The sequence below is a fragment of the Ursus arctos genome, unplaced genomic scaffold (assembly GCF_023065955.2).
Source record: "Ursus arctos isolate Adak ecotype North America unplaced genomic scaffold, UrsArc2.0 scaffold_2, whole genome shotgun sequence".
In the NCBI taxonomy this organism is placed as follows: domain Eukaryota; kingdom Metazoa; phylum Chordata; class Mammalia; order Carnivora; family Ursidae; genus Ursus; species Ursus arctos.
In genome coordinates this window covers 99887776-99913386 of record NW_026622874.1, presented here as the reverse complement: position 1 = coordinate 99913386, position 25611 = coordinate 99887776, and the positions used below count along the sequence as shown (strand labels likewise).

The following is a 25611-nucleotide window of genomic DNA, read 5'->3' as shown; positions in this document are numbered from 1 at the left end:
AAATATTTATTCAATAGATATATATTGAGTACCCAGTATATGCCGGGCACTACTCTAGGCACTGGGAATATGTCAATAAAACAGAAAAATTCCTGAACTGTATAGTTTACATTCTAGTGTATATGTACAAATATATAATTTGTTGTTGTTTACAGAAATGGCATCACACATAATGGTCCCCTAGCTTCCTTTTTTTTTTTTTTTTCAGTCTGAGTGGTCTTTCCACATGTGTATCTACTATATTGTATTTATCTCGTTATAGACATTTCATTACATAGCTGAGCCACAACTCATCTGCCAGGGCCCCACATTCTCCTGCCTACAGGGGCTCTGCAGGTAGTAAGTAAAGTGACAACGTGGAGTAGATGTGTCTTGTTGTGAGCAGAAATAGCTATTTATGCAGACCACAGGATTGTTAATTTGTGTTTTTTTTTTTTAAGATTTTAGTTATTTATTTTAGAGACAGAGAAAGAGCGAGCAAGCGAGTGAGGGGAGAGGCAGAGGGAGAGAGAGAATCTTATACTTCAAGCTGAGGACAGAGCCCAAAGTGGGGGCCGATCCCAGGACCCTGAGATCATGGCCTGAGCTGAAACCAAGAATGGGATGTTCCACCAACTGAGCCACCCAGGCGCCCTTTGAATTCCAGTGTTTTAAGAGTATTTGAAAATCTGGACTTTTATAACGTAAATCTAATTTTTGTAATGTTGGCAACTAATCCAGGATTTTAAAACACTGTTCAGACTAAGCAGAAGATACCTGCAGGACAAATTTAGCCCAAGGGCCACCAGTTTGCAGTGTAACTGTTCTGTTACTCAACATTTCAGTTCATTTCAGTTTTTGCTGTTACAAACGATGCTGCAGTGGAAATACCTAATGAGATTCATCACACACAAGTAGGGGTATTTTTCCACGAAGCAGAATTCCCAGGCCAAAGAACAGATAGGCATTTTAATTTTAATAAATGCTATTAAATTGCTCTTCGGCCACAAATGTCTGAGAGAGTCTGTCTCTCCAGACCCTTGCCAACATTTAATAGATCAGTTCCTTTAATATTTACTATTCTGATGGATGAAATGATGTTTTATTTATTTGCTTAACAAACATTTACCTATGGGGCGCCTGGGTGGCGCAGTCATTAGGCGTCTGCCTTCGGCTCAGGGCGTGATCCCAGCGTTCTGGGATCGAGCCCCACATCAGGCTCCTCTGCTGGGAGCCTGCTTCTTCCTCTCCCACTCCCCCTGCTTGTGTTCCCTCTCTCGCTGGCTGTCTCTCTCTGTCAAATAAATAAATAAAATCTTAAAAAAAAAAAAAGAAAGAAATAGAGGCACAAAGAAGTTAAATAATTTTCCTAGGGACATAGTTCTAGAAAGTATTAGAGCCATGAAAAAACTCAGACTGTTGGACTAAGAATCAATTGGTGTTCTCAATTACTGTGCTGGGCTATCTTTCTTTTTTTTTTTTTTTTAAGATTTTATTTATTTATTTGACAGAGATAGAGACAGCCAGCGAGAGAGGGAACACAAGCAGGGGGAGCGGGAGAGGAAGAAGCAGGCTCATTGCAGAGGAGCCCGATGTGGGGCTCGATCCCATAACGCCAGGATCACGCCCTGAGACGAAGGCAGACGCCCAACCGCTGTGCCACCCAGGCGCCCCTGTGCTGGGCTATCTTAATTACCACTGGCCAGTTCCTAGTGATGAACCTCTTATGTGTTTATTGGGCAATTATCTTTCCTCTATTGTGAGTTGCTTACAGTTACCATCTGCCATTTTTATTTGAGTTGTTTACCATTTTCTTGTTGCTTTGCAGTATTTATTTACATATATTATGTATTTGTTAAGGTATAGGCTAGCCATTTCTCTTAGTTTAGGTACCCCCCCCAAAAAAAAAGCAAACTCCAAGACAAGGATTTGATATTAGTAGCTTGTTTTTGGAGATATTCCCAGGAAACATGGTGAGGGATTGGGAAAGTGAGAGAAGAGTAGAAAGACAAGAAAGCAGATGTTGATGAGTAGACGTGGGCACCTGGGGCTCAGTCTCACCGGGGATCTTCTGAGAGGCTCCATAGACCATGCCTCAGGATTGTTCCAGTGAAGGACAAAGCAGCAGGGGTCTTCACCCAACCACTCCTGGGGTAGTAACTCCCTCATCTTTCTGGCCTGCCCACACAGAGGCCAGCCCAGCCCCACTCTCTCAGGTAGAGTCAGGAAACCATCACCATGTACAGGAACCATCTACAGGTGACCTCTACCGTGGGCTGTGGGGATATAGGCAGGACACCTACAGTGTCTGTATGCTATTGTAACAGAGAGACTCCCAAACACTATGGCTTTGATAGGAAAGAAGTCTACAGTCCAGAGTAGGTGGCGGTCCAGCTGTGGTAGGCAGTTCTGTTCGAGGAGATCCACAAGATCACACGAGGACCCAGATGCTTCCTATCTTGTTCTCCATCACTAGGCACAAATTCTCAGACTTTCTCGGTACACAGCACCCTTAAGTGTCCTAGAAATTTTTTCGCAGAGCTCCTTGGCCAAAAGAATAGCAATCCCATTTATTAAATAATGAGCTCTGAACAACTTCATAAATATTTATGCCCTAACAACTTAGCACCCCTGGATTTATCAAACTTTACAATCAGATTGGAAACCACCATTCTCATTTCTTGCTCACCATAGATATTCCAGTGGCAATTGCTTCTAAATCCATCTTCTCAAAGATGTGCTATGAGGAACTTAGTGATCTAACGCTGAAAACGTGAACTAGTTCAGCTGTCATGCCATGTACGACACAGATGTAGTTTCATTTCCTCAGACTGTTACGATACCCCCACGGCACCCATCTGAGTTCACTGTGGGGCCCCAGGGCACTCTGTGCACAGTTTGGGGCCACGGCACTAGGGTGGTGTCCTTGCCCCAAGGGCACCACCTTCAAGGCCCTGAGAAAGGGGAGAGAAGGAAAGGAAAGAAAAGCCCTTTACCCTTAAAAATGGAACTTGTAGGTTGTGCTTAGCTTTTCCTGTTCAGATCGCACAGGCAGGAACTTAGTCACACGGCCAAAGGGGAGCCGGGAAATGTAGCCTCTGGCTGTGTTGCCCTGTGTTCAGCTAACACTTGGTAGGTTGTTATTACTAAAAGAAGAAATAGATATTCTCTGTCACATTCTGAATATTAATCCCCTGAATATTAGTCTCTGACATGAATTCCAGATATTTTCTTCTATATGTCACATATCTGTTAACTTGGCTCATGGTGTCTTTGTCATACAGAGATTTTAAATTCTGAAATACATTTATTAGCCTTTTCTTTTGTGGCTTTTTTTTTTTAAGATTTTATTTATTTATTTGACAGAGATAGAGACAGCCAGCGAGAGAGGGAACACAAGCAGGGGGAGTGGGAGAGGAAGAAGCAGGCTCATAGTGGAGGAGCCTGATGTGGGACTCGATCCCATAACGCCGGGATCACGCCCTGAGCCGAAGGCAGACGCTTAACCGCCGTGCCACCCAGGCGCCCCCTTTTGTGGCTTTTTAAAAAATCTTATTTAAAAAGGTATTCTTTACTCCAAAATTGCACAAACACACACAGATACATACAAATTCACAAATATATCCTCTAGAAAAAAAATTTTTCTAGTTGATTTATACTTTTATCTTTAATTCACCTGGAATTTCTCCCTGTGATGGCTGAGATCATTTCAGAAAGGAAGGTGGGGGACACTTAAAGTATGTAGCCAAGGCACAACTGCCTTCTGACTCACATCCCAGTTTTTCATGACACTCTTGTGCACATACATGGTTCAAAGGACACAGGTTTCCTACTCAACAAGAAAGCCACACACCTCCCTACCTGCTCTTAGGGTAGGCTGGAACTACCCCAAGCTCTAGGGGTGGAACTTAAGTGGTATCAGCCAATCAGGATAATCCTCTCCTTCCTTATCACAATAATTTTTCTTTTTTTTTAAAGATTTTATTTATTTATTTGACAGAGAGAGAGAGACAGACAGACAGCGAGAGAGGGAACACAAGCAGGGGGAGTGGGAGAGGAAGAAGCAGGCTCCCAGCAGAGGAGCCTGATGTGGGGCTCGATCCCAGGACTCCGGGATCACGCCCTGAGCCAAAGGCAGATGCTTAATGACTGAGCCACCCAGGTGCCCCAATCACAATAATTTTTCAAAACAAAAGCCAGCCTCTGGAATGTGAGGGACCCAATGAGAACGAAGCTAGGATTCCCATTCAATGGTGCCTCCTTTCCTCTAGATTAAATAAAGATATTAAAGAGGAGGCTGTAACTTCACTTCTTTTCTCTTGGCATTAGGAGGAAAGCCAGTCCAAGGATGAAGCCTACATACAGGAGAGGGCAGACCTGAGAGAAGCACAGAGAAATGAAGTCAGAGCCCTGAGCAAACTGTACCTGAAGCTTATAGCACCTCTGGACTTCACAGGTGAGCCAAAAGTCCCCTTTATTTTTTTTTTAACATTTTATTTATTTACTTGAGAGAGAGAGAGGGCATGCACAAGCAGGGGGAGTGGTGGGGGGGGCAGGGAATCCCACGCAGACTCTGTACCAAGCACAGAGCCTGATACAGAGCTCGTTCCCAGGACCCTGAGATCATGACCTGAGCTGAACTCAAGAGTTGGATGCTTGGGGGCGCCTGGGTAGCGCAGTCGTTAAGCGTCTGCCTTCGGCTCAGGGCGTGATCCCGGCGTTCTGGGATCGAGCCCCACATCAGGCTCCTCTGCTGGGAGCCTGCTTCTTCCTCTCCCACTCCCCCTGCCTGTGTTCCCTCTCTGGCTGGCTGTCTCTCTGTCAAATAAATAAAATAAAAAATCTTAAAAAAAAAAAAAAGAGTTGGATGCTTAACTGACTGAGACACCCAGGGACCCAGTCCTCTTTATTTTTTAAAACCATGTGGAGTTACATCTTCTGTAACTTGCAACTTAAAATATTAGGCCTAATCCTAACCAAAACACGTAGTCACTCAGCTCTTCTTTCCCCACCTTGTATTTTTCTTTTTAAACTCCTTTTACACTTTATAGAAATATATAAATAACAGCAAAAGAAAAGGCTAAATTTTACTATCTTAAGTGCTACTTTGTTATTCTGCATTTCTATAAGCATAAAAACATGAATTTTTGTATTTGTTTCAATGTTTACATAGATATCATCATAGAATCTAGACAATTTTTGAATTTTGCTCCATTCAGCTTATCATAAGTGCTTTTCCTCTATCTAGACAGTTTTAATCATTATCCAGGAATGCAGTATAATGAGCTCAATATTAGTGTTGGACATTTGTATGATTTCCTAGTTTATAATATTGTAGATAGCTTCGCAAGTAACATATTCAAAGCTTTTATTTTTTTGCAGTTACATTACTTTCTCAGGATAAATCTCTCAGGGGTTTGTCAGTTCCTGAAACTCATGTGTTCCCGGCATTTTACTCTTTCCCTCTGTCCTTCAAAACCTCCAAACATGAACGTTGACACTCACATTTTATAAATAGCGTAGAAGAAAACACTACTAAACCTATGATCAAACATTGAATTCAAATGCAATAGGAAGGATGGTATTTCCTGTGAAACACGTGGCAAAGAATTTCTCCTTGGAACGTCCCTAAACCCTCCTGTCAGCCCCTGAAACTGGACCTGTGCTATCAGCTTTTTACCTGCTGCAAGATCGGTTGACAGGATCACCCACCTTTTATACCATGATCTCCTGTCCCCAAGGGAATGACTGAAGCTCTACTTTGGAAATGGGATACAGGACTTCATAGCTTCCCTTGCAGCAGACAAATAGCCCAGGAGGCGTGGTTGTAGTCTGTGATTTGTTGGTCAGGAGGAGTTTTACAATGGAGGAAAAAAGGACAGTTTTAAAGGGACATAACACAAGCATTTGTGGGAAGGCGAGAATCGGGGCTGTATCTGCTTACTGTTGCATCAGTAGCAACTATTTAGTGCCTAGCTCATAACAGATGCTCGATGAAAACGTGTTGCCTGCACGCAAGAAAAAGGATGAAATCTTCCCAGAGGCAGTTGGTACCCTGGACATCACCAAGTCAGAGTCCTCCGGCCAGTCCCGGCGGCCATGTGTTGCACCACTGGCCAGCTTGGAGCAAAGGGTAGCTTATCCTTTGGAATTTCCACTTGGCCTTTGCTGCCTTGATTGCTGCCCTTAAAGCAACTGCATTCAGCTACCAGGTCAAAGGGGTTTGGGCAGGGCAAGGCCAGAACCTCCATTTCCCTATCACTTCTGAACTGGTCTTGACCTGGTACACTGCTCCGCTCGCCTCACCCAAATGCTCTGTAACTCTGATCACCAATACTGCAGTTCACCGTCAGCTGTGGTATCTCTCGAAAGAGGAGATACGCGTACTTATACTCAAAAATTATCTCTTGTTTATCTAAAATTCAAATTTCACTGGGTGTCTTGTATTTTTCATTTGCTAAATCTGGGCATCTTATCTCCAGCCACCGTCTTAATGCCTCTCAATAGAGATTCTAGTTTTCTGCCTTAGTTGAAACCAAGAATTAGTCTCACGATTAGAATCTGGCCATCCCTCGGCTAACAGTGCTGAGCCAAAGGAGTATCCAGCCCTGGACATTGAGTTGGGGCTGAATTGTCTCAGGACAACCTCTGAGACATTTTCAGAAAAGAGAAGCCACCTGACAACCTGGAGAAAAGGCAGACAAGCAAGAAATTACAGGTGGGCTGATGGGGGATGGTCCCTCCATGTAAAGTATACAGTTTGTGTTCATTTGTTTTATTTGTAAGTCACACAGAAAGAGGATAGAGAGGGGCACCTGGGTAGCTCAGATGGTTAAGCGTCTGCCTTCGGCTCAGGTCATGATCTCAGGGTCCCGGGATCAAGCCCTGCATCAGGTTCCCTGCTCAGTGGGGAGCCTGCTTCTCCCTCTTCCACTACTGTTCCCCTGTTCGCCCTGCTTGTGCTCTCTCGCTCTCTCTGTCAAATAAATAAATAAAATCTTAAAAAAAAAAAAAGAGGGTAGAGAAGGACAAGGGACAATATTGTGAATGCTGTCTCAGAGCTGCGGGGAAGAAATGAATGGCACTTCATGGTAATGAGACAGAGAAACTGAAGAAAAGTGCTTTTTTGTCCCTTTTCCTGCTTCTATGCTTGCTAGGAGCTGCACTCCTGCCCTACACATGGCTTATAGTACCGACGATGTATGTCCTTCTTATAAAGGTCAAGGAGTTCATTATATCTTTGGAGTCTTCCAGCACAATAGACAACACCTAAGGAGTGACCAGGCGAGGTTGTCCTGTACATTTTCCAAGACTGCTGACTCCAGACCCTTGACCCCAAGACCCCTAACTCCAGGGCAGAAGTGACTTTTGGAGGACACCTGAGCACTCATCCTTGTTTTGACCTGTTCCTGGATGCCTGAGAGGACACGTGTGGCAGACCACCATCCTCAGTCAACACCCGGGCTGCAAGTAAAGATGAGACTCATGCTCCTCTTCCATTCCAAGTGTCCCAGATGCTCTGTCTGTATCTGCTCTCTCTATATCTTCAGTAAACTCTGCTCTCACTTCCTCCCGGCCTGCATTTGATTTCTATCCTGCATGAAGCCAAGGACCCTCTTGGCTGGTCCTGCAGGACCTCCCCTGGGTCCTCGGATCCAGCCTGCCTACATCAGTTAGTGTCGCAGACTCACTCTGGACACCAAGTGAATTGGGACTGACACTGGATTCTGTGAGGCACAGACATGAATGTCATTCCAGGAAGAAATTCAGACCGAGAATATCGGATGGAAAGTCGTGCAGGGGTTAAGAGTATGAGCTCAGGAATCAGGCTTCCTGAGTTTCAGTCCAGGATCCATCTCTTCTAGCTGTGCGGTTTTAGGCCAGTTACTTAACCTCTCTGAGTCTCAGTTTCCTCATCACATAACAGAATCTACCTCAAAGGGTTGTCGTGAAGACCGAATGAAATAATACAGTCATGTAAAACGCATTCAATCAATTTTGGCCACTAGTATCACAGTTAACAAACAGGATCCATGCAGAAGAACAAAATGGGAAGTATTTCTGGCACAAGAGGTTTGAGGTATCAAAGTTCTTTATGTTGCAAGTAATAGTAAGCCCACCTCAAACTGGATCAAATGACAAAGGAGACTTCCTGGCCTCTGCCACTGTCACGTGCAGAGATGGGGCAGGCTTCAGAAATGGTTTGAATCAGAAGCTCACTGGCATCATCAAAGACAGAGGTTCTGTTTGTTCCTCACTCTGTCACCCAAGCATCAGCCTCATTCCCCAGACCGGCTTTCCTCCTGGTGGTGGGATGGCTGCCAGCCACCCCTGGGGCTTCATGCTTCCACATTCACTTCCAATGAGAAGAGAATGGGAGGGTTTACCCTGGTATTCCCAGTAGGAGTGCTGAAATTCACTCTGTCTGACTTGAGTCATGGGCTCCCTCCTGAGCCAGTGACGGGGCCAGGAGAATGGAGTGCACCATTTGGTGAGTTAAATGCCCTGCCAAGGGGCGTCTGGGTGGCTCAGTCATTAAGCGTCTGCCTTCGGCTCAGGGCATGATCCCAGGGTCCTGGGATCGAGCCCTGCATCGGGCTCGCTGCTCCGCTATGAACCTGCTTCTTCCTCTCCCACTCCCCCTGCTTGTGTTCCCTTTCTCGCTGGCTGTCTCTCTCGCTGTCAAATAAATAAATAAAATCTTTAAAAATAAAAATAAAAAAAATAAATGCCCTGCCAAACCTTCCAGGGGGCTCATTGTCTCCCCAGCCAGGAGCTGCTGCTCAGGAGAGAGGAAGATTCCAGATGCAGAACTGGTAATACTAGAAAGGGGCACGATTGCTGGGTAGGCACTCTGTAAGTGGGCATCTAATAAGTTGTTGTATCTGGAATGATGGAAGTATATCAAAAGTGTCCCCCCAAACTAGATGAAGCCCAGAATGAATGAAAAGTGCCACCATGAAAACACGAGCTGCTTAGGACACGGCAGGAGTGTGTGGTAGGATGTCCTTCATTTCCCAGATGCAAAGGCAAATCTATTAATAAAATTCCTTCCTGGCAGCCATCTCCTGGTGTAGATTCAAAGAAATGTATATTCAAAGGGAGGAGGAGGAAATTTTAGCCACAAAACTGCAGTCACTAGAGCTGCAAGGTCACCCAGAACGGATGCAGTTCCTTAGGATGAGCAAAAAGGTGTAAAGAGAGAAGAGACAGAGGCTCCAATATCACGGGCCAGAAGCAAAGGAGGAGCTGGCAGAGAAGGCCAAGTTAGGGTGGTCAACCCAGCTGGAGAACCAGGAAAAAAGAGGCCACCGTGGAAGCCAAATAGAGGAAGTGTTTGCTAATCTCTTGAGGGAGGCTGGAACAGGGGAGGCCCAAGGAGGGACCTGGAACGAGCATGCCACAGGCTCCATGAAATGTCCCTGGAGAACCCCTCATCCTGCCATCAGTAATGACAGTGAACCAGTCCACCAGCTTCTGATGGCTCCTCTGGGTCAGCGAGCCACCAGGGCAACTCGTCTTCAGAGCCCGTTACAGATGGTGGATCACCAACCAGCAGCTCCAGAATTAGCGGGATTAGCAGCTTACAAAGTGCAGCCTGGAGCAGGGGGACCCCTGAGCCTGCAATGTCAGAAGCGGTTCTGAACATTAGTCTGAAGCAAGGGGACCAGAGGGAGAGGCATCTGGGAGACACAGTTTGTCGCACATACAAACAGTGAGGTCGTTGTTAAACCAGCTAGCATTAATCCCCCTGACTCTGATGGTGCTCCCAAGAGTGGGATGGGGCCCCAAGAGGGGAGCTTGTGCAGTTGATAGGAATTCACAGTGTGTTGAATGCTTCCTTCTTTGTTTTCCCATGACTGGACCTAGCTTGGCTCCAGTGAGCCAGGTTCCAATGGGACAGCAAGTGTGCTCCTCCAAGCCTCCCTCATGAGTCTCCCCTCCTTGCACCACTCAGACTCTTCTTTTGGGTATGCAAGAAGCTCTTAGTCCCAGTGCAAGCAGTCCCACTCTATAGTTTATAGTGTAAACCATAAGCTTTTGCAATAATATTTTTTGCTTTCCAAAACCCCCAACTTGACACCAAAAAACTAGTTTGACTTTCAGATATTTGTCTTTCAAAAGACAGAATGAAGTCTATCGAGGAGGTTGAAAAATAGAAAGGTGGCTCTTTTAGGGCTCAATCTCTTCCCCCCACCTGCCCTTCCACAACTCCCTTCCCCTGCCAAGTACCTTGATGACTGGGGGAAGAGCAGTGAATAAAAGGAATGAGAAGAGCAGCTTCTCAATATCACAGACTATTCCCCACCCCATTTATTTACATGTCCCTGTTGTCTTCCAGGCAGGACTGGAGATGGTTTACACACAAAACAAGATAAAGTAACCTTAATGTGAGTAGAGGGGAAACAGGACAAAAGGGAAATGAACATAAGAAAGATGAGGTGCTCCATGGGCTGATCTCACTTCTGTTGTGGAAGCAGGTGCTGGGAGGGGCTCCCGCTAGCAGGTGGCTCACAGACCAGCTCTGCATTGCAACTTCAGGCCCAAGACCTGTGTCGAGGGCTGAGCAGAGTCAGGCCTGCCTGGATCTGGACATGGCAGATGCTTTGTTCGTCACCATTGTACTAGTAACACTTCCCATGGCATGGCAGTGGGATTTACTGTCCCAAATGCTGCTCGTCACGCCACCCTCCTCCTCAAAGAGTGCTCCCAACAAGCCCCCTCCTTAATTCACACCAGACCCACGGTCAGGAAAGCCCCTGTCCTGTTCAGTTGAAATGATTGTCACAACCAACATCATCCCTGACAGTGGGGGCTGAGTCTCCGCCCACCGTCTTCCCCAGCATCCCAACATTTGCAGGCCAGGTAGGAAAATTCGTGTCCTCCTCTGTGGTAGAGAGAACATCAGGTGTTTGCCACAGTACCTCCTTTTCCTGGGCACAAGGGAGGACTATACATCTCAGGCTCCTTTGAAGTTCGTTCTGGGTATTGAAAAAGTGGGCAGAAGAAATGTAGGTCACTTCTAGACCAGGCCTTTAAAATATTCTTGCACAATCCTCTGGCAATCTGTTCCCCTTCTCCAGTGACCTCTGGAGAAGAGACCACGTGTTTCAGATGTCAGTGCAGGATGGAAGGATCAAGAACCCCGTCTCTTCCTGGAGGAAGCCCTCCCCCCAACCCAGGAGAGCCATCCAACCCATGCTGGACTGTGATGTAGGTGATAAATGGAATTTTATTATGTTAACCACTGAGATTGGAGGGTGTTTGTTAAAGCAGCTAGCATTTATCACTTTAACTAATACACTACCCAAGTTGTTGATGAAAGCCATAGCCTGGCCCCACGGCAATCATCAAAGTGACCTGAAAGTGACCTGCCTTTGTCACCTGAGGACACCACACAGATATACTCAGAGGCTTTGGGGAGTAGGACATGACATGACTGCAAGATATTAATGCCCTGTTTGGACTCTGCCTACTCAGTCCAGAGTAGCTGGATGTGTCAGGAGGACTTGGCACAGAGAAAGGACACCAGCCAGTTTTAAACTTCTGTCTGGGTTTTCTCAATCAATCCCTTTCCACTCTCCCTGGCTCTCTTTGGCCAAGGCCACTTACCCAGCTCTCAACACATCCTGAATGAAAGAATCTTTTAGCCATACTCTGATAAAATTTCACCGTGGCAATGCATTAGTTTGCTGGGGCTAGCATAATAAAACACGACAGACCAGGTGGCTTAAACAATAGAAATGTATTTTCTCTTCGTTGTGGAGGTCAGGTTTTGGCAGGATTGGTTTCTCCTGAGGCTTATAGATGGCCACCTTCCCTCTGTGTCCTCACATAGTCTTTCCTGAGTGAATGCACAGCCCTTGGTGTCTTTTTATGTCCAAGTTCCCACCTCTTGTAGGGGAAGCAGCCATGTTGGGTTAGGCCCCGCCCTAACAGTCTCATTTTTACTCCATCACCTCTTGAAAGGGGATACAGTCCCATTTTGAGGTTCTGGGGATTAGGAATTCAACTTACGGACTCGAGGGGACAAAGTCAGCCCCTAACAATCAGGATGCATTCTGTGGTGTTCACAGTCATATTTCTGTGGATTATTTAAGGGGGGAGAAAAAGCCTGTTCTCATGGAGGCGTCAGATCAACTACAACACAGTCTTCACAGGGCATCAGGTTGGGACTGGATGTTTTCCAGAATTTTCTTTCTTTCTTTTTTTTTTTTAAGATTTTATTTATTTATTTGACAGAGAAAGAGACAGCCAGCGAGAGAGGGAACACAGCAGGGGGAGTGGGAGAGGAAGAAGCAGGCTCTCAGCGGAGGAACCTGATGTGGGGCTCGATCTCAGGACTCTGGGATCACGCCCTGAGCCGAAGGCAGACGCTCAACGACTGAGCCACCCAGGCGCCCCATCCAGAATTTTCTAGAAAAAAAAATTGGGAGAAAATCTATACCACCTTGGGTTTGGTGATGAGATTCTAGATACAACACCAAAAGCATATCCCCCCACCCAAATCTAATAAACGGGACTTTATTAAATTGAAAAACTTTGCTCTGTGAATAGCACTGTTAAGAGAATGAAAATACAAGTTACCTACTGGGAGAAAATATTTGTAAATCACACATCAGGTAAAGGACTTATATCCAAAATACACACATTAAAAACACCTCTGAAAAGTCAACAATTACAAACAAAATTTTAAAAGACGAAATATCTTTACAGATGCCTCACCAAGAAGATGTACGAGTGGCAAATAAGCATATGAGAAGAGGCTCAACATCATTTAACGCTAGGGAAAAAACAATGCAAACATCAACGAGATACCACTACATACACACTAAAATCCCAAATAACCTTTACAACACCAATTACCTACCAGGGTGTGGAGCAGCAGGGACTCTCGTTCATCACTGGCAGGGTGCAAAATGGTGCAGCCACTTTGGAGCCCGTTCGACAGTTTGAGGAAGCTAAACTTTGTCTCACCATCATGATAGAACAGTGGTACTATGTATTTACCCAACTGATTGGAAAGTTATGTCTGCACTAAAACCTGTCTGCGATTTATTCGTAATTGCCCAAAACTGGAAGCAACCAATATGTCCTTTAATAGGTGAATGGATAAAGAAATCGTGGTACATCCATACAATGGAATGATACCAAAAAAAAAAAAGAAAGAAAGAAAGAAAGAAAGAAAGAAAGAAAGAAAGAAAGAAAGAAAAGAAAAGAAAAAGAAAGAGGAAAAGGAAAAAAGGAACGAGCTATCAAGACACAAAAACATGGATGAATATTGCTAAGTGAAAAAAAGCCAGTAGGCTACGTATTGTATGATTCCATTTATGGGATAATCCGGAAAAGGCCAAACTATAGAGATAGCGAAGAGATCGGTGGTTGCCAGAGGATGGGGAGCAGGGGGGTTGAGTGGGTGAGCCACAAGAGCGGTGACACAGTAATGGCGGATACATGCCATCACCCACGTGTCAGGATCCATGGGCAGTTACAGTCACCCTAAATGGATGCAAATTTAAAAATCTCCTAGGAAATTGGGGCATCCCAATATGAAAGAACATGACCAAAAGAATCTAACCATATTCAAATGCCTAAGGTAGCCTCAGTGAGGAGGACGAGGTGAAAGGGCGCTGACCTGAATTAATTCGGGAGTGGATGGAGACCACATGGCTAAATGGACATGTGTCTGCTTGTCGTCAGCCAGCCGGCCAAGAAGCAGGGACATCGCAGCAGCAATGAACACATCCATTGCCCAGATCTTAGTTTCGAATATTATTCCCCCCACAAAATAAATCAAAGCATCTTGGAGAAATGGCTGATTCTAGGGCTGGAATGAGCCTGGACCAAGTTGTAGTGCCTCTTGTAAAACACATATGTATACATACCACACACAGAGCAATGGAGATTTGCGAAAGGAACATAGGAGTGAAAAGAGACTCCACTTGCCAAAGATGGAACAATTTGAGCAACAAACTAAGTAACATAGTACTAGATGATAACCCTAAGTGTAAATTAAATATCCATGAGTCCATACCTACATAAATAAATGATCGAATATAGAGGGGAGAAGAGACATATCTCCCATGTAGAAGGATTCCAAATAATTTATGTAGAACATAACTCTACCTTCTTAAGTGTGGACAGCACACAATGACTTCCTTCCAACAAAGACAGTATGAGGGGGTGGGGGACAGAGTACTTGATAATGGAGAAACTAACCAATCCAACCTCAGGCAGGGTTAACAGCACGTAAATCATGGTGATAGCCTGTGCCACTGATGTGATGTGATTTATTTATTTTAGAGAGAGAGAGAGAGAGAGCATGGGATTGGAAGGAGGGAGGGGGCAGAGAGAGAACCACAATCAGACTCCACACTGAGTGCAAAGCCTGATGCAGGGCTCAATCCCACAACTCTGCGATCATGACCTGAGCCGAATCAAGAGTTGGACACTTAACCGACTGAGCCAGCCAGGTGCCCCCAGAATGGCATTTTGCCTCTGTGGTTTTCCTCCCCCAAACTATAACCAGTCTAGCTATGAGAAAAATATCAGGCATAAACATTCTATGAAATAGCTAACCGATACTCCTGAAAACTGTCCATTGAAAGAGAGAGAGAGAGGAAAGAGGAGGAGACCAAGAAGAACAAGAAAAGTACTAAAGATCGTATTTAATAAATTTGTTAAAAGCTATTTAAAAAAAAAAAACAAAACCTGTCCAGGTAATCAAAACCAAGGAAACTGCCTCAGATTAGAGGAGCGTAGGGAAACATGATAACTACATGGCATCCTAGATTGGGTCTTGGGACAGAGAAAGGACATTAGGGAAAAAGTAAGAAACTCTGAATTAGTTAATAATAATGGATCAGTGTTAGTTCATTAATCGTGACAGAGGTACCATAGTAACGTAAGATGTCAGCAGTGAGGGACGTTGGATGTGGGTATATGAAAACTCTGTACTCTCTCTGAAATCTTTCCGTGAATCTAAAACTACTCCAAAATAAAAGCTTATGTTTTAAAAGATGGTCTGTGCTTTTGGGAACACAACCGAATTGCCAGGAGGATATCATAATAGTGAATATAATAATAATCACATAATTCATACCACGTGCCACACTGGGGGCCTTTCTTGAGATTCCCATAAGATCACTTAGGACGGGGGCACCTGGGAGACTCAGTCGGTTAAGCATTTGGTTTTGGCTCAGCTCATGATCTCAGGGTCGTGAGATCGAGCCCCGTGTTGGGCTCCCCACTGAGCGGGGAGTCCGCTTCCCCTCTGCCCCTCTCCTTCTCCCTCTGCCCCTCCCTGCCCCCTCAAATAAATAAATAAATCTTAAAAAAATATATCACTTAGGCCAGCCATGGGAGGAGAATGCACTTCCTTCTGTTAGAGGGCTGGGACCGCAGGGTAAGGTTTATTAATGTATTCACTCCTTTTACAAATATTGAGCACTCACTATGTGCCAATTACTGTTCTAGGTACTATAGGTACAGCAATGATCAAAACAGAAATCTCTGCCCTCCTGAGGCTTGCATTCTAATGTGCGGGGACAGACATGAAACAAGATAAATGAGCAAGGCACATAGCATGTGGATGGTGAGAAGTGCTAGGAAGAAGCAGAGAGCAGGGAAGGGAGGAGAAATAGGGTGGGACAGGAGACATCTGAACAGATTCGGGAGGTGGGGACAGATTCTAGGTGGAGGGAAGAGCTAGTGCAAAGGCCCTGAGATCTGTGCAAGAAATCAGAGAGGTCAATAGGCCTGACTGGGTGGGGTCCCGTGGGCCATGGTGAGAACTTAAGTGATGGGTTGGGTTTTGAGCAGAGGAGTGACAGGATCTGACTTTGGATTGAGGGTGGGAGAAGGATGATGGTGGCTTGGACCAAGGTGATGGCAGTGGCAGCGGAGAGAAGCAGGTGGGTTCTGGTTATAATTTGAAAGTAGAAGGTAGCGTCCATAGGACTGGCTGGTGTTTGAGTTTGGGTTGTACAGTAAAGTGAGGAGTCATGGACACCAGCCCTTCTCAGCAGCACCCGCCCAAATGTCTCCAGGGGTCCCTTTCCCCAAACCTGTGGACACCCCTTCCCGCCCCCCAGGAAACCCACATCTTTGCTTGACCTTCTGGGACTGGGGTGGGAAATACCAGGACGCATTTTGAGCCTTTTGGTTCATCCTGGGCAAAGCCTTAAAAAAGGCAGAACGTGAAGCATGGAGCGAGGATCCAGGCTGGGCTGTATCGTCCTGGTCAATGGGTCCTGGCATTGTCAGGCTGGCAATATCAAGGTCCAGCCCTTCTCAAAGGGCTGACAGAGGGTGGAGGCTGGGGAGGGTCAAAGCCTGCCTCAGCCGCTCAGAAGCCGGTATGACTCGGGACAAGTCCCTTCATTTCTCTGAAGCTCTATCTTCTCCTCTCTAAACTGGCAGTAACCATTCTGAGTTTTGTTAGGAGAGCATGACAAGCAAATGAGATTAACAAATATATGAAAACTGCCAGCCTATGATCAGGTCTGGCTCAGTGTGTCATTTTCCCCATCCCCTTTAAGTTACAGGATTTAGGAGTATACCCCTCAAGTAGTTTAGGTTTCAAAAGTCAACATTAGGGGCGCCTGGGTGGCACAGTCCGTTAAGTATCTGATTCTTGGTTTCGGCTCAGGTCATGATGTCAGGGTCCTGGGATTGAGTCCTGTGTCAGGCTGTGCGCTGCATGGAGTCCGCTTGAGATTCTCTTCTCCTTCTGCCCCTCTCCCACCCCATGCTCACTCTCTCTCTCTCAAATAAATAAATAAATAAATAAATAAATAAATAAATAAAATATTTAAAAATAAAATAAAAGTCAAACTTATTGAGGTATATACAACCAACTGTATACATATAAAGCGTACAAGTTTTCTCAAGGTCCTTTGCCGGTTACCCTTGCCTCCACCTTGGCCCCAGAAGTCACTGATGTGCTTTCTGATGTTATAGATCAGTTTGCATGTTATAGAATTTAATATAAATGGAATCATAGAGCCTTTTGTTACCAGCTTCTATCATTTAGCATAATGGTTTTGAAGTTCACTCATGTTACGTGTATCAGTAATTCATCTCTTATTAGTATAGAGTAGCATTCCATTGCATAGATACACCACAGTCTGTTTATCCATTTGTCAATAGATCGATGTATAAGTTGTTTCCAGTTTGGGGCTATTGTGAATACTGCTGCTATGCACATTCGCGTTCAAGTCTTTACGTGGACATACACTGTCATTTCTCTTGGGAACATTAATACCTAGGAGCGGGATGGCTGGGTTGCATGGTAAGCGTACATTTAGCGCCTTTTTTTTTTTTTAAAGATTTTATTTATTTATTCGACAGAGAGAGACAGCCAGCGAGAGAGGGAACACAAGCAGGGGGAGTGGGAGAGGAAGAAGCAGGCTCATAGCGGAAGAGCCTGATGTGGGACTCGATCCGGTAACACCGGGATCACGCCCTGAGCCGAAGGCAGACGATTAACCGCTGTGCCACCCAGGCGCCCCATTTAGCGCCTTTTTAAAAAGTAGGTTCTATGCCCTGAGATTAAGAGCCAAGTGTTCTACCAACTCAACCAGCCAGGCGCCCCCACTTTGGGCTTTTTAAGACACCATCAAGCAGTATTCCATAATGGTTTTACCATTACATTCCCATCAGCAGGTCAGATGATGCCATTTTTTACCATCTAGAGAAACACCAGTTTGTTAGTCAAGAAGACAAAAGAGGGGCGCCTGGATGGCTCAGTCGGTTAAGCATCCAACTCTTGGTCTCAGCTCAGGTCTTGGTGTCAGGGTCATGAGTTCAAGCCCCTTGTTGGCTCCACACTCGGCATGGAGCCTACGTAAAAAAAAAAAAGAAGAAGACAAAAGAGTGTGCCAGGTAAAGCCACCTGTGTGACTATCACGGTTTATGCGTACTTACCACGCAGCACAACAATTCCATGGCCTGTTAAGCATTTGGAGCGGCGCTCAAAGATATATTTTATTCCAGCATCAGTCAGTCTTTGACCATACTCTGGGGACACTGTGTCACTCATGGTTTTGGGGGTTTTCTCCCAAAGAGGATATACTGTACTCTCCCTAGCAGAGTTTGTAAGGTAAATGAGACTAGAGAACATATACTGACATCTCTCTCTCTGTGTGTGTGTGTGTGTCTCTCTCTCTCTCTCTCTCTCTCACACACACACACACACAGACACACACACACACACACACACACACACACACACACAGTAACTTGGAGCACCTTTGGGTAAGCAGATTCTAGAAAACATCCACCTCAATCCTCATGACCTATAAGAGTATCGCCCAGGGACGCCTGGGTGGCTCAGTCATTTAAGCATCCAACTCTTGATTTCGGCTCAGGTCATGGTCTCAGTCATGGGATTGAGCTCCAAGTCGGGCTCTGAGTGAGGCATGGATCCTGCTTAAGATTCTCTTTCTCTCTCTCCCTCTGCCCCTCCCCACCTCTCTCCCTCCCTCTCTCTCAAAAGAAAAAAAAATGAATATTGTCCCATTCATCTGGGGGGACTCCAGCTCCCACATCCTGGGTCTTAATAATAAAAATTTAATTTTAGAATAGTGTCGGGTGTGCAGAAAAGCTGGGTTGGTAGCTCCCTGTTGCCCCACACCCAATGTCTCCTATTGCTGGCACCTGATGTTACGATGGTACATTTGTCACAACTAATGAACTAATGTTGGTCCATTATCATTAGTTAGTTCTGATTCCTCAAGTTTTACCTAATGTCCTTTCTCTGCCCCAGGATCCCACACTGCATCTAGTCATCAGGTCTCCTTAGGCCCCTCCAGCTTGTGACAGTCTCTCAAACATTCTTGTTTTCGATGACCTTGGCTGTTTTGAAGAGTCAGGTATGTTCTGTTGTATCAGTCCGGACTAGTGGATATTCATTTTATTTGGGTTACAATCCAACACTATGTTATTAACTTTGTTGCTCAAATTGTTCCAGCACTAGCCCCTGGGAGTCCTTTCAGTTGGCTCCCGTGTCCCTTTGACAAACCCCATAATTTTAGTGCCTGATGTCTATCTTCCTCATAGTCGGACTGGTTGTGGGTTTAGGGGAGGAAGTTCCCAGAAGCAAAGTGCCATTCTCATCACATCAGATAAGGGGCACGTGCCATCAACCTGATTTCTCCCCATTGCCGTCAGCCTTGATCACCTGTCCGAGGTTGTGTTTGTCAGTTTCTCCCCTGTAAAGTACTGTGACCCCCACCTCTTCGTTCTGTCCTCGTTGGAAGGAAGTCACTATGTGCAGCCCACACTTAAAGGGGGGAAGGTTATAAATTATTTGAAATTCTTCTGCATAGGAGATATGTCTCTTCTATTTATTCAACCATTTGTTTACATCAATATAGACTCATGAATATTTATTCTATTCTTTGGGTTATAATCCAGTACTATGTTGTTTATTTTCTTGCTCAAATTGTTCCATCTTTGGCCAGTGAAATCTCTCGATTTGCTCCTGTGTCCCTTTGACAAGCCCAGTCGTCTGTGGGTGCACGCACGCGCACATGTGTTTTGCCCTCATGTTCTCTCTGGCACTAGAAGACGCTCTGGGCTCGACTTGTGTGCTTCCTGATCCCGGCCCAGACTCAGTGATTTCTCTAAGGATCCCGGGCTCCTTTTACTGGAATGATATTAGAAGCCAAGATCTGGCACTAGATGTGCTCGTCACTGCCGGGGTGCCGCTTCCACGCCCTCTCGCTGACCGAATAAGCAGACATAGGTTCATATACTAAGCTATGTAGTATACACACAGATCCATAACTATTTCTCTATGTGTCCATCTGCTGCTGTAGTAAGCTAAGCATGAGTTCATACTGACGTCCCCAACTCTAATCCAGTACCGCATGGATTATTCTAGCTTTCCCTTTGCTTGTCTGTAACCTCCCATTCCCCCAGAGAGAAACCTGGCCCCCACAGTCCGTTTACTTAACTGTTCAATCCCAGCATGCATGTGTGTGATTTCAGAATCGTTACCCTGCACCCCGTGGGAAACAGCTGCCCCAGCTAGAGGACGGTGCCTGTGTGGTTCCATTTGCCTTTAGTTTTACAGACTTCACTCACTTCCAAAGTTACTTAGGTGAGCATTTTTTTTGCCCATCCAGACCTTTTCTCCTGGGCTGGATCTCCCCTTCTTCTGACGAACAATCTGACTGTTGGGGCTCCGACAGTGATATTCCCTGTGGAGACTGGGTCCCCATGCCCTGCTGAGTCTCATCAGTCCCCTGTGCCATCGCTGGACTGAGGGACACCCCCTCACCTCAAAACAGCCTGGAGGAACCCTCTCGACCCACCTGCCAAGCTCCACGACCTCGTGGATGGACCCAGCCCATGGCCCAGCTCCAGCCAGCCCTCACTCCGGTCTGAGCATCATTGCTTGCCCCCCAGGACCACGCAGCAGGGGCCTGCCTCTCTGGGCCCTGGCCAAGCTGTCCAGCCATCCTGCTGGTCTGCCTGGTAACTGGGGCCTTCTCAGGTTACTCAGAGGATCGCTTTGCCTTAGAAACTCCAGCTGTCACCTCGGGCGCATCAGTAACCGACGCCAAGGCCCCGAGCAGCAGAGGGCTGGCAACAAGCTCATGTCCCCAGGCATTCCACAAGCCCTGCGCTCTGTCCCTGCAACCACTGAACTCGCCAGTGAGGAAGGTAAGCAAACCTGGGAGTGCGGGGGTTTTCTCCCCCCAATATTCTGGGATAGGCGGCCCTGGGATGCCTCCCTCTCATGCCCTGAGATAGTCCATCAGCCCTGTCAGGAGCCTGGATTCCTGTTTCTAGGTGAGTGTGAGAGAGCAGAGAGGGGCCCACACCAGGAGCTTGGGGTGGGTGGGAGAGGGCTTGAGTCACTCTGCAGGGCTGGGGACACATGGGAGGGCTTGACATGGTGCAGAAGCTCAGCGGGGTCTGAGTGCTAGCAGCCCTTTTAGCTCTGTGGGCTCCACAGGCTGGGTGTAGAGTGCTAGGCGTTGCCTGCTCTGGTCTCCGAGAGGCAGCCTTGCCACAGCTGTGCCCATGAAGGGGCAACATGGGCCTCAGCCCCAAATTCAGACTGCCAGCCAGCCCCTCTATGATTATGGAGGAGCTGACTACTTCTCTCATGGTACAAGAACTGACCTCAGGCTCCTCTAAGATGTGGTGATGCCCCCACCCCATCTGGGCCCAGTGCACCCAGGAGACCAGCGCTGCCGCCAAGCCACAGAGTGTCTTTGAGGCCCCATGGCAGCATGGCCACTGGCAGAGGAGGAACAGGTCCCCCGGGATGGGCTCGGGAGTCAGCCGGCCAGCCTGGGGTGTGACAGCCTCCACCACACCCAGGTGAGGAGTGCTCACGCTGTCCTCTGGTGGCCTGGTGATACTGATTCTCACTGTCCCTTAAGTGTCCCTGGTTCTTCCTAGTGCACGATGCTGCTGCAATCCTGGGTCTCCTCCTCGCCCTGACTCCCCAGCCACTAAGACGTGTTTGGGTGTCTTGGGAGAGGGAGCCACGTGCAGATGACCCCATACTGGGGGGCTCCACACATCTGTGGAGGGCCTCCAAATCCTGCGCTCAGACGTTCTCCAAAGCCAGAGTCAGGAAGTCCTCAGAACTGAGGACTCTTCCCTGGAAAACGGAGCCTTCACACCACACACTGCTTACAATTTCGGAGGCTGTCCATGGGCTGTAAGCAATCCCTGCTCTAAAGAGACCTACAGAAACACACATAGATTGTTTCATCCAAGACAGTCACCCTCACCTCCCCAGGCTGTGTTTGCTAACCTTAAAAATAAAAGTTGTTTTTCCAGGAAAAATGGGTTAACCCAGGAATGGTCGAGAAGAGCAATTCAGAACAAGCAAGCTATGGCAAAAATCATAGGCTAGTCCAACAAAGGAGAGGAACTTTATAGAGAAGAACAAGGAAGCTGGGAGGGGTGACTTTGAACAAAAGTCCATTGGAGAAAAGCAAGAGATGGGGGTGACCACGGTTGCTCATTGGCTGAGTTGCAGGGGTGGTCCTTTTCTTGTAGGAGAGGCAATGCACATATTTTCCTGTTGGACTTGCAATCCATGAATCTTTTCTGTTTGATGGTTCTTCTGTGGGGCTTTGTAATAGATAATCCTTGCTCTAATTGAGGGAGTGTGGTATGGCTCCCCCTTCTGGCCTCCTGACTCCGTTTTAGTGAGGTCTCCCCTTGTTAATGTTCACATTTGTGTCTCCTGCCCACCTCACCAGCCCACACAATCTGGCCTCTGTTGGAGGACAGAGGGACCCCCTCCCCCTGAGCCTGTCCTAGAGCCAGGAGCCCAGAGACCAAATCAGTCATACCATGCTTCCCCAAGGAAGTCAAAAGGGAGAGTCATACAACTCAACGGGCAAATACCCACCAAAGTCAGTAGGAATTTGTGAACGCATGTCACTGCGATGTCCTTTTGTCACATGGAAGTCGGTGAATTTCAGGCACAGCGGGATCGAGGAGCTGAGATACTATCTTAAGAACTAATCCTCCCCCTGGAAGCAGAGAGAAGCGGAGGTCCAGACTGGTGCATCTCCTGGGTCTTTAAGTGGCCTGCAGCGCTGCGGACAGGGCCTCAGATTCATGAATCTGCTGTGCGGTCTCTCTCCCTCTCCAGCTGCACTGCCCGGGCCGCCATGCCAGCCACCAACCAGGGCTGGCCTGAAGACTTCGGCTTCCGGCTGGGCGGCTCGGGCCCCTGCTTCGTCCTGGAGGTGACAGAAGGGAGCAGCGCACACGCCGGGGGTCTGCGGCCGGGGGACCAGATCCTGGAGGTGGAGGGGCTGGCCGTGGGTGGCCTGAGCCGTGAGCGCCTCGTGCGCCTGGCCCGGCGCTGCCCTCGCGTGCCTCCCAGCCTCGGTGTGCTGCCGGGCCCAGATGGCGACCCAGGCGCGGGATCCGGTGGCTCATCCCTGACCCCAGCGCTGCGGCCCCCTCGCCCCGGCCGAGGCCTCTCCCTGGGCCGCGAGCTGCTGCGCCTGGCTCACCGCAAGCGCCCTGAGGCCGTGCACCGGGAACGCAGGCGCAAGGCCCAGGAGTTCAGCCGCAAGGTAGGACAAGCGAGGGCTCCTGCGCGGTTGGCAGGGTCCCCTGGCGGTGGCGTAGGCCTTTCTGGGGCCTGGTGTGGGCCTGGAGCTGAGGAGTCTTCTAGGACGTATTTACCAGAAGTATAATGACGCGCGAGCTTCAAGGCCCTGTGCCTCATTTTGTGATTCTGTGGGGGGGTTGCTTTGCTCCTTTGTTGAGGCGCGCAGGCACACGGTGTACAGTCAAGGACATTAAGTGTAGAGCGCGCTGGGTTTTACAGATGCACACAGCCTTGTGATCACCGGCCCGATCAAAATGCAGGTCAACAGAGCATAGATAATCAGAGTGTAGAAAACGGAATGATTCCTTCACATCGGATAGTTCACACGTGCTCCTTTCTCTGTCCGTCCGCCCCCATAAGAGGTAGCTGCTATTTTGACTTGCGCGTTATAGATGGCTTTTGCCCGTTGGTGAACTTTGTGTTACTGGATATACTCTCTCCACCCTCATGTACCTGTCCTCCAGGGCCTTCAGATGTGGGTGCCCAGCCCAACATCTTGGAAACTCAGTTTGATGACTGGGACACTTGAGTTCACAGACACCCTCCCTTGTCCTCCATGGAAAGGGCACTGCTTATTCGTCCTCGTGGCAGAACGTGGCCATGAGGTGTTGGGGGGCAGAGAGGTGGAAGCCCTGCTATGAGAGAACCTGCTCCCAGCCCACTGCCCAGATATCAGATCTCCATTCGCCTGGCCTTCTCCAGGGCCCAAGCGTGGTCCAGTCCTCCCTCCTTCTAAACTGAACCCCTCAGGAGCGTCACCTCCGCCATGTACCCTGGCATGACCGTTGTCTGGGCAGGACCCCGGCTTGAGCCTTTCAGCCCCTGGCCCTAAGCAGGCCGGCCTCTGTAGCCAAGTGTATGCAGTCACTCACACAAGCACACGCGATGCGGCTCTGGCCTCCCTAGGTCACCAGTGTCCAGCCCCTCAGAAGATGCGGCCTCCTTTCTATCCCCAGAACCGGCTCTGCTGTTACAACAAACATCAAACATCTTGGGGCCTTGGCGCACCCCGCAGGTTTGTTCTCCATACCCACTAAGTCCTCTGAAAGTGCAGGTGACTCTCCAGGCTGGCTGACCTCTGCACGAGGCCTCAACATCTCCAAGTGCAGCCTCAGGAGTTTCTATAGAGGAGGGGGAGCATGCAGGAATGTGCCCCGCGGCTCTTAAGGACTTCAGAGAGGGAGCAGAGTGCTGCCCCTGCAGCCGGTGCTCGTTGGCAGGAACTGGTCACACCTCTGCTCCCAAAGGCCGCCGGGGAATGCCGTCTTCTGTGCGCCCAGGGAGAAAGAGGGGAACTAGCAATATTGATGAGCACAAGCGGCTCAGTCCTTCCTGGCTGTAACAGAACACCACACTGATGGCTTGGAAACCACAGCTCTGGAGCCCAGACGTCCAAGATCAGGGCACCAACATGGTGGAGCGAGGGCTCTCTGCTGGGTGGCAGACCTCTCAAGTCCTCATGGGAGGGAAGGAGCTGGGAGCTCTCTGGGCTCTCTTTCATAAGGGCACCGATCCCATTCACAAGGACCCCACCCTCATGACCTTATCCCTCCCAAAGGCCCCACCTCCTAATACCATCACATTGGACAGTAGGGTTGCAACATATGCATGGTGGGGGCACCACCATTCAGACCGCAGCAACTGGTAGTGTCTGCTGTAATTCCAGAAGACCGGCTGCAGAACCAAAGGCCTGTCCCAGACTCCATCGGACCCCTGGAGAGATGGAAGGGGGCACGGTCAGAGCCCCCAGAAGGGCGGGGTGGATTGCAGACCTGGCCACAAGGCAGGGCCAGGGAGGTGACCCGCTGCCCAGGCCAGCCAGGATGTGTGTTCCGGCGAAGGGGAGTAGGAGCGGTGGGTTCTGGTTCGAGCTCACCAAGCACCCCCAAACACCGAGAGCAAATCCCCATAAGAGACTGCCTCAGAACAATCAAGGGCTTTCAGACAGTTAGTTCCCGGGTTCTCACCGGCACTCTCCCTTGCCCCAGTTTTTCCTCCTTGAAGATTCTGATATTTAATAGAAAATCCATTAGTGTCCCGTGATGGCGCCTCACACTTCGATGTAGGTTGAGAGCATCTGGGTAAGAGCTGACACCAAAACCGCACTGTGGCACAGGCCCCCAGGGGGAGGAACTATTTTTTCCTCTTTCTTACATAAAACGTCTTTCCAGCTAGCCATGTTCTCCTTTGAATTGAGGCTGCCGCTGACTTTGATTGCAAAACCACTAACCTTCCTCGGCACAGTGGGTGCATGAGGAGGGGGTGCTGGTGCTGCTGCCTGCCCTACTCACTGCCAGGGAAACTGAGGTCAGCAGGGGAGCTGTAGGAAAAGCAGAGAGAGGACAGCTGGCCATCTGTGGCTCTTGGGTTCAGCTCCATAAACATTCACTGAGGGCCTACTATGTGCCAAGCCCTGTGCTTGGGGCTGGGCAGGAGCAAGACCTCAGGTCTGGGTCTCAGGTTGTCATGTCAGGTCATAACAGGTGGAGGAGACAGACAGCAACACAGACTTTGTGGGGTGCACGTGC

The 25611-nt window shown here is 48.0% G+C and overlaps 1 protein-coding gene across 1 annotated transcript in view; it reads left to right on the top strand.

Moving 5' to 3' along the window:
* The window catches only part of GRID2IP (Grid2 interacting protein), a 57952-nt gene that overhangs the window by 1250 nt on the left and 31091 nt on the right, over nt 1-25611 (top strand). Inside the window, exons 2-5 of the mRNA XM_044390199.3 lie at nt 4309-4435; nt 18749-18854; nt 20112-20652; nt 22613-23045. Of these exons, the coding sequence (XP_044246134.1) occupies nt 22632-23045 (414 nt within the window). The 5' untranslated portion in view covers nt 4309-4435; nt 18749-18854; nt 20112-20652; nt 22613-22631. The remainder of the gene's footprint in view (nt 1-4308; nt 4436-18748; nt 18855-20111; nt 20653-22612; nt 23046-25611) is intronic.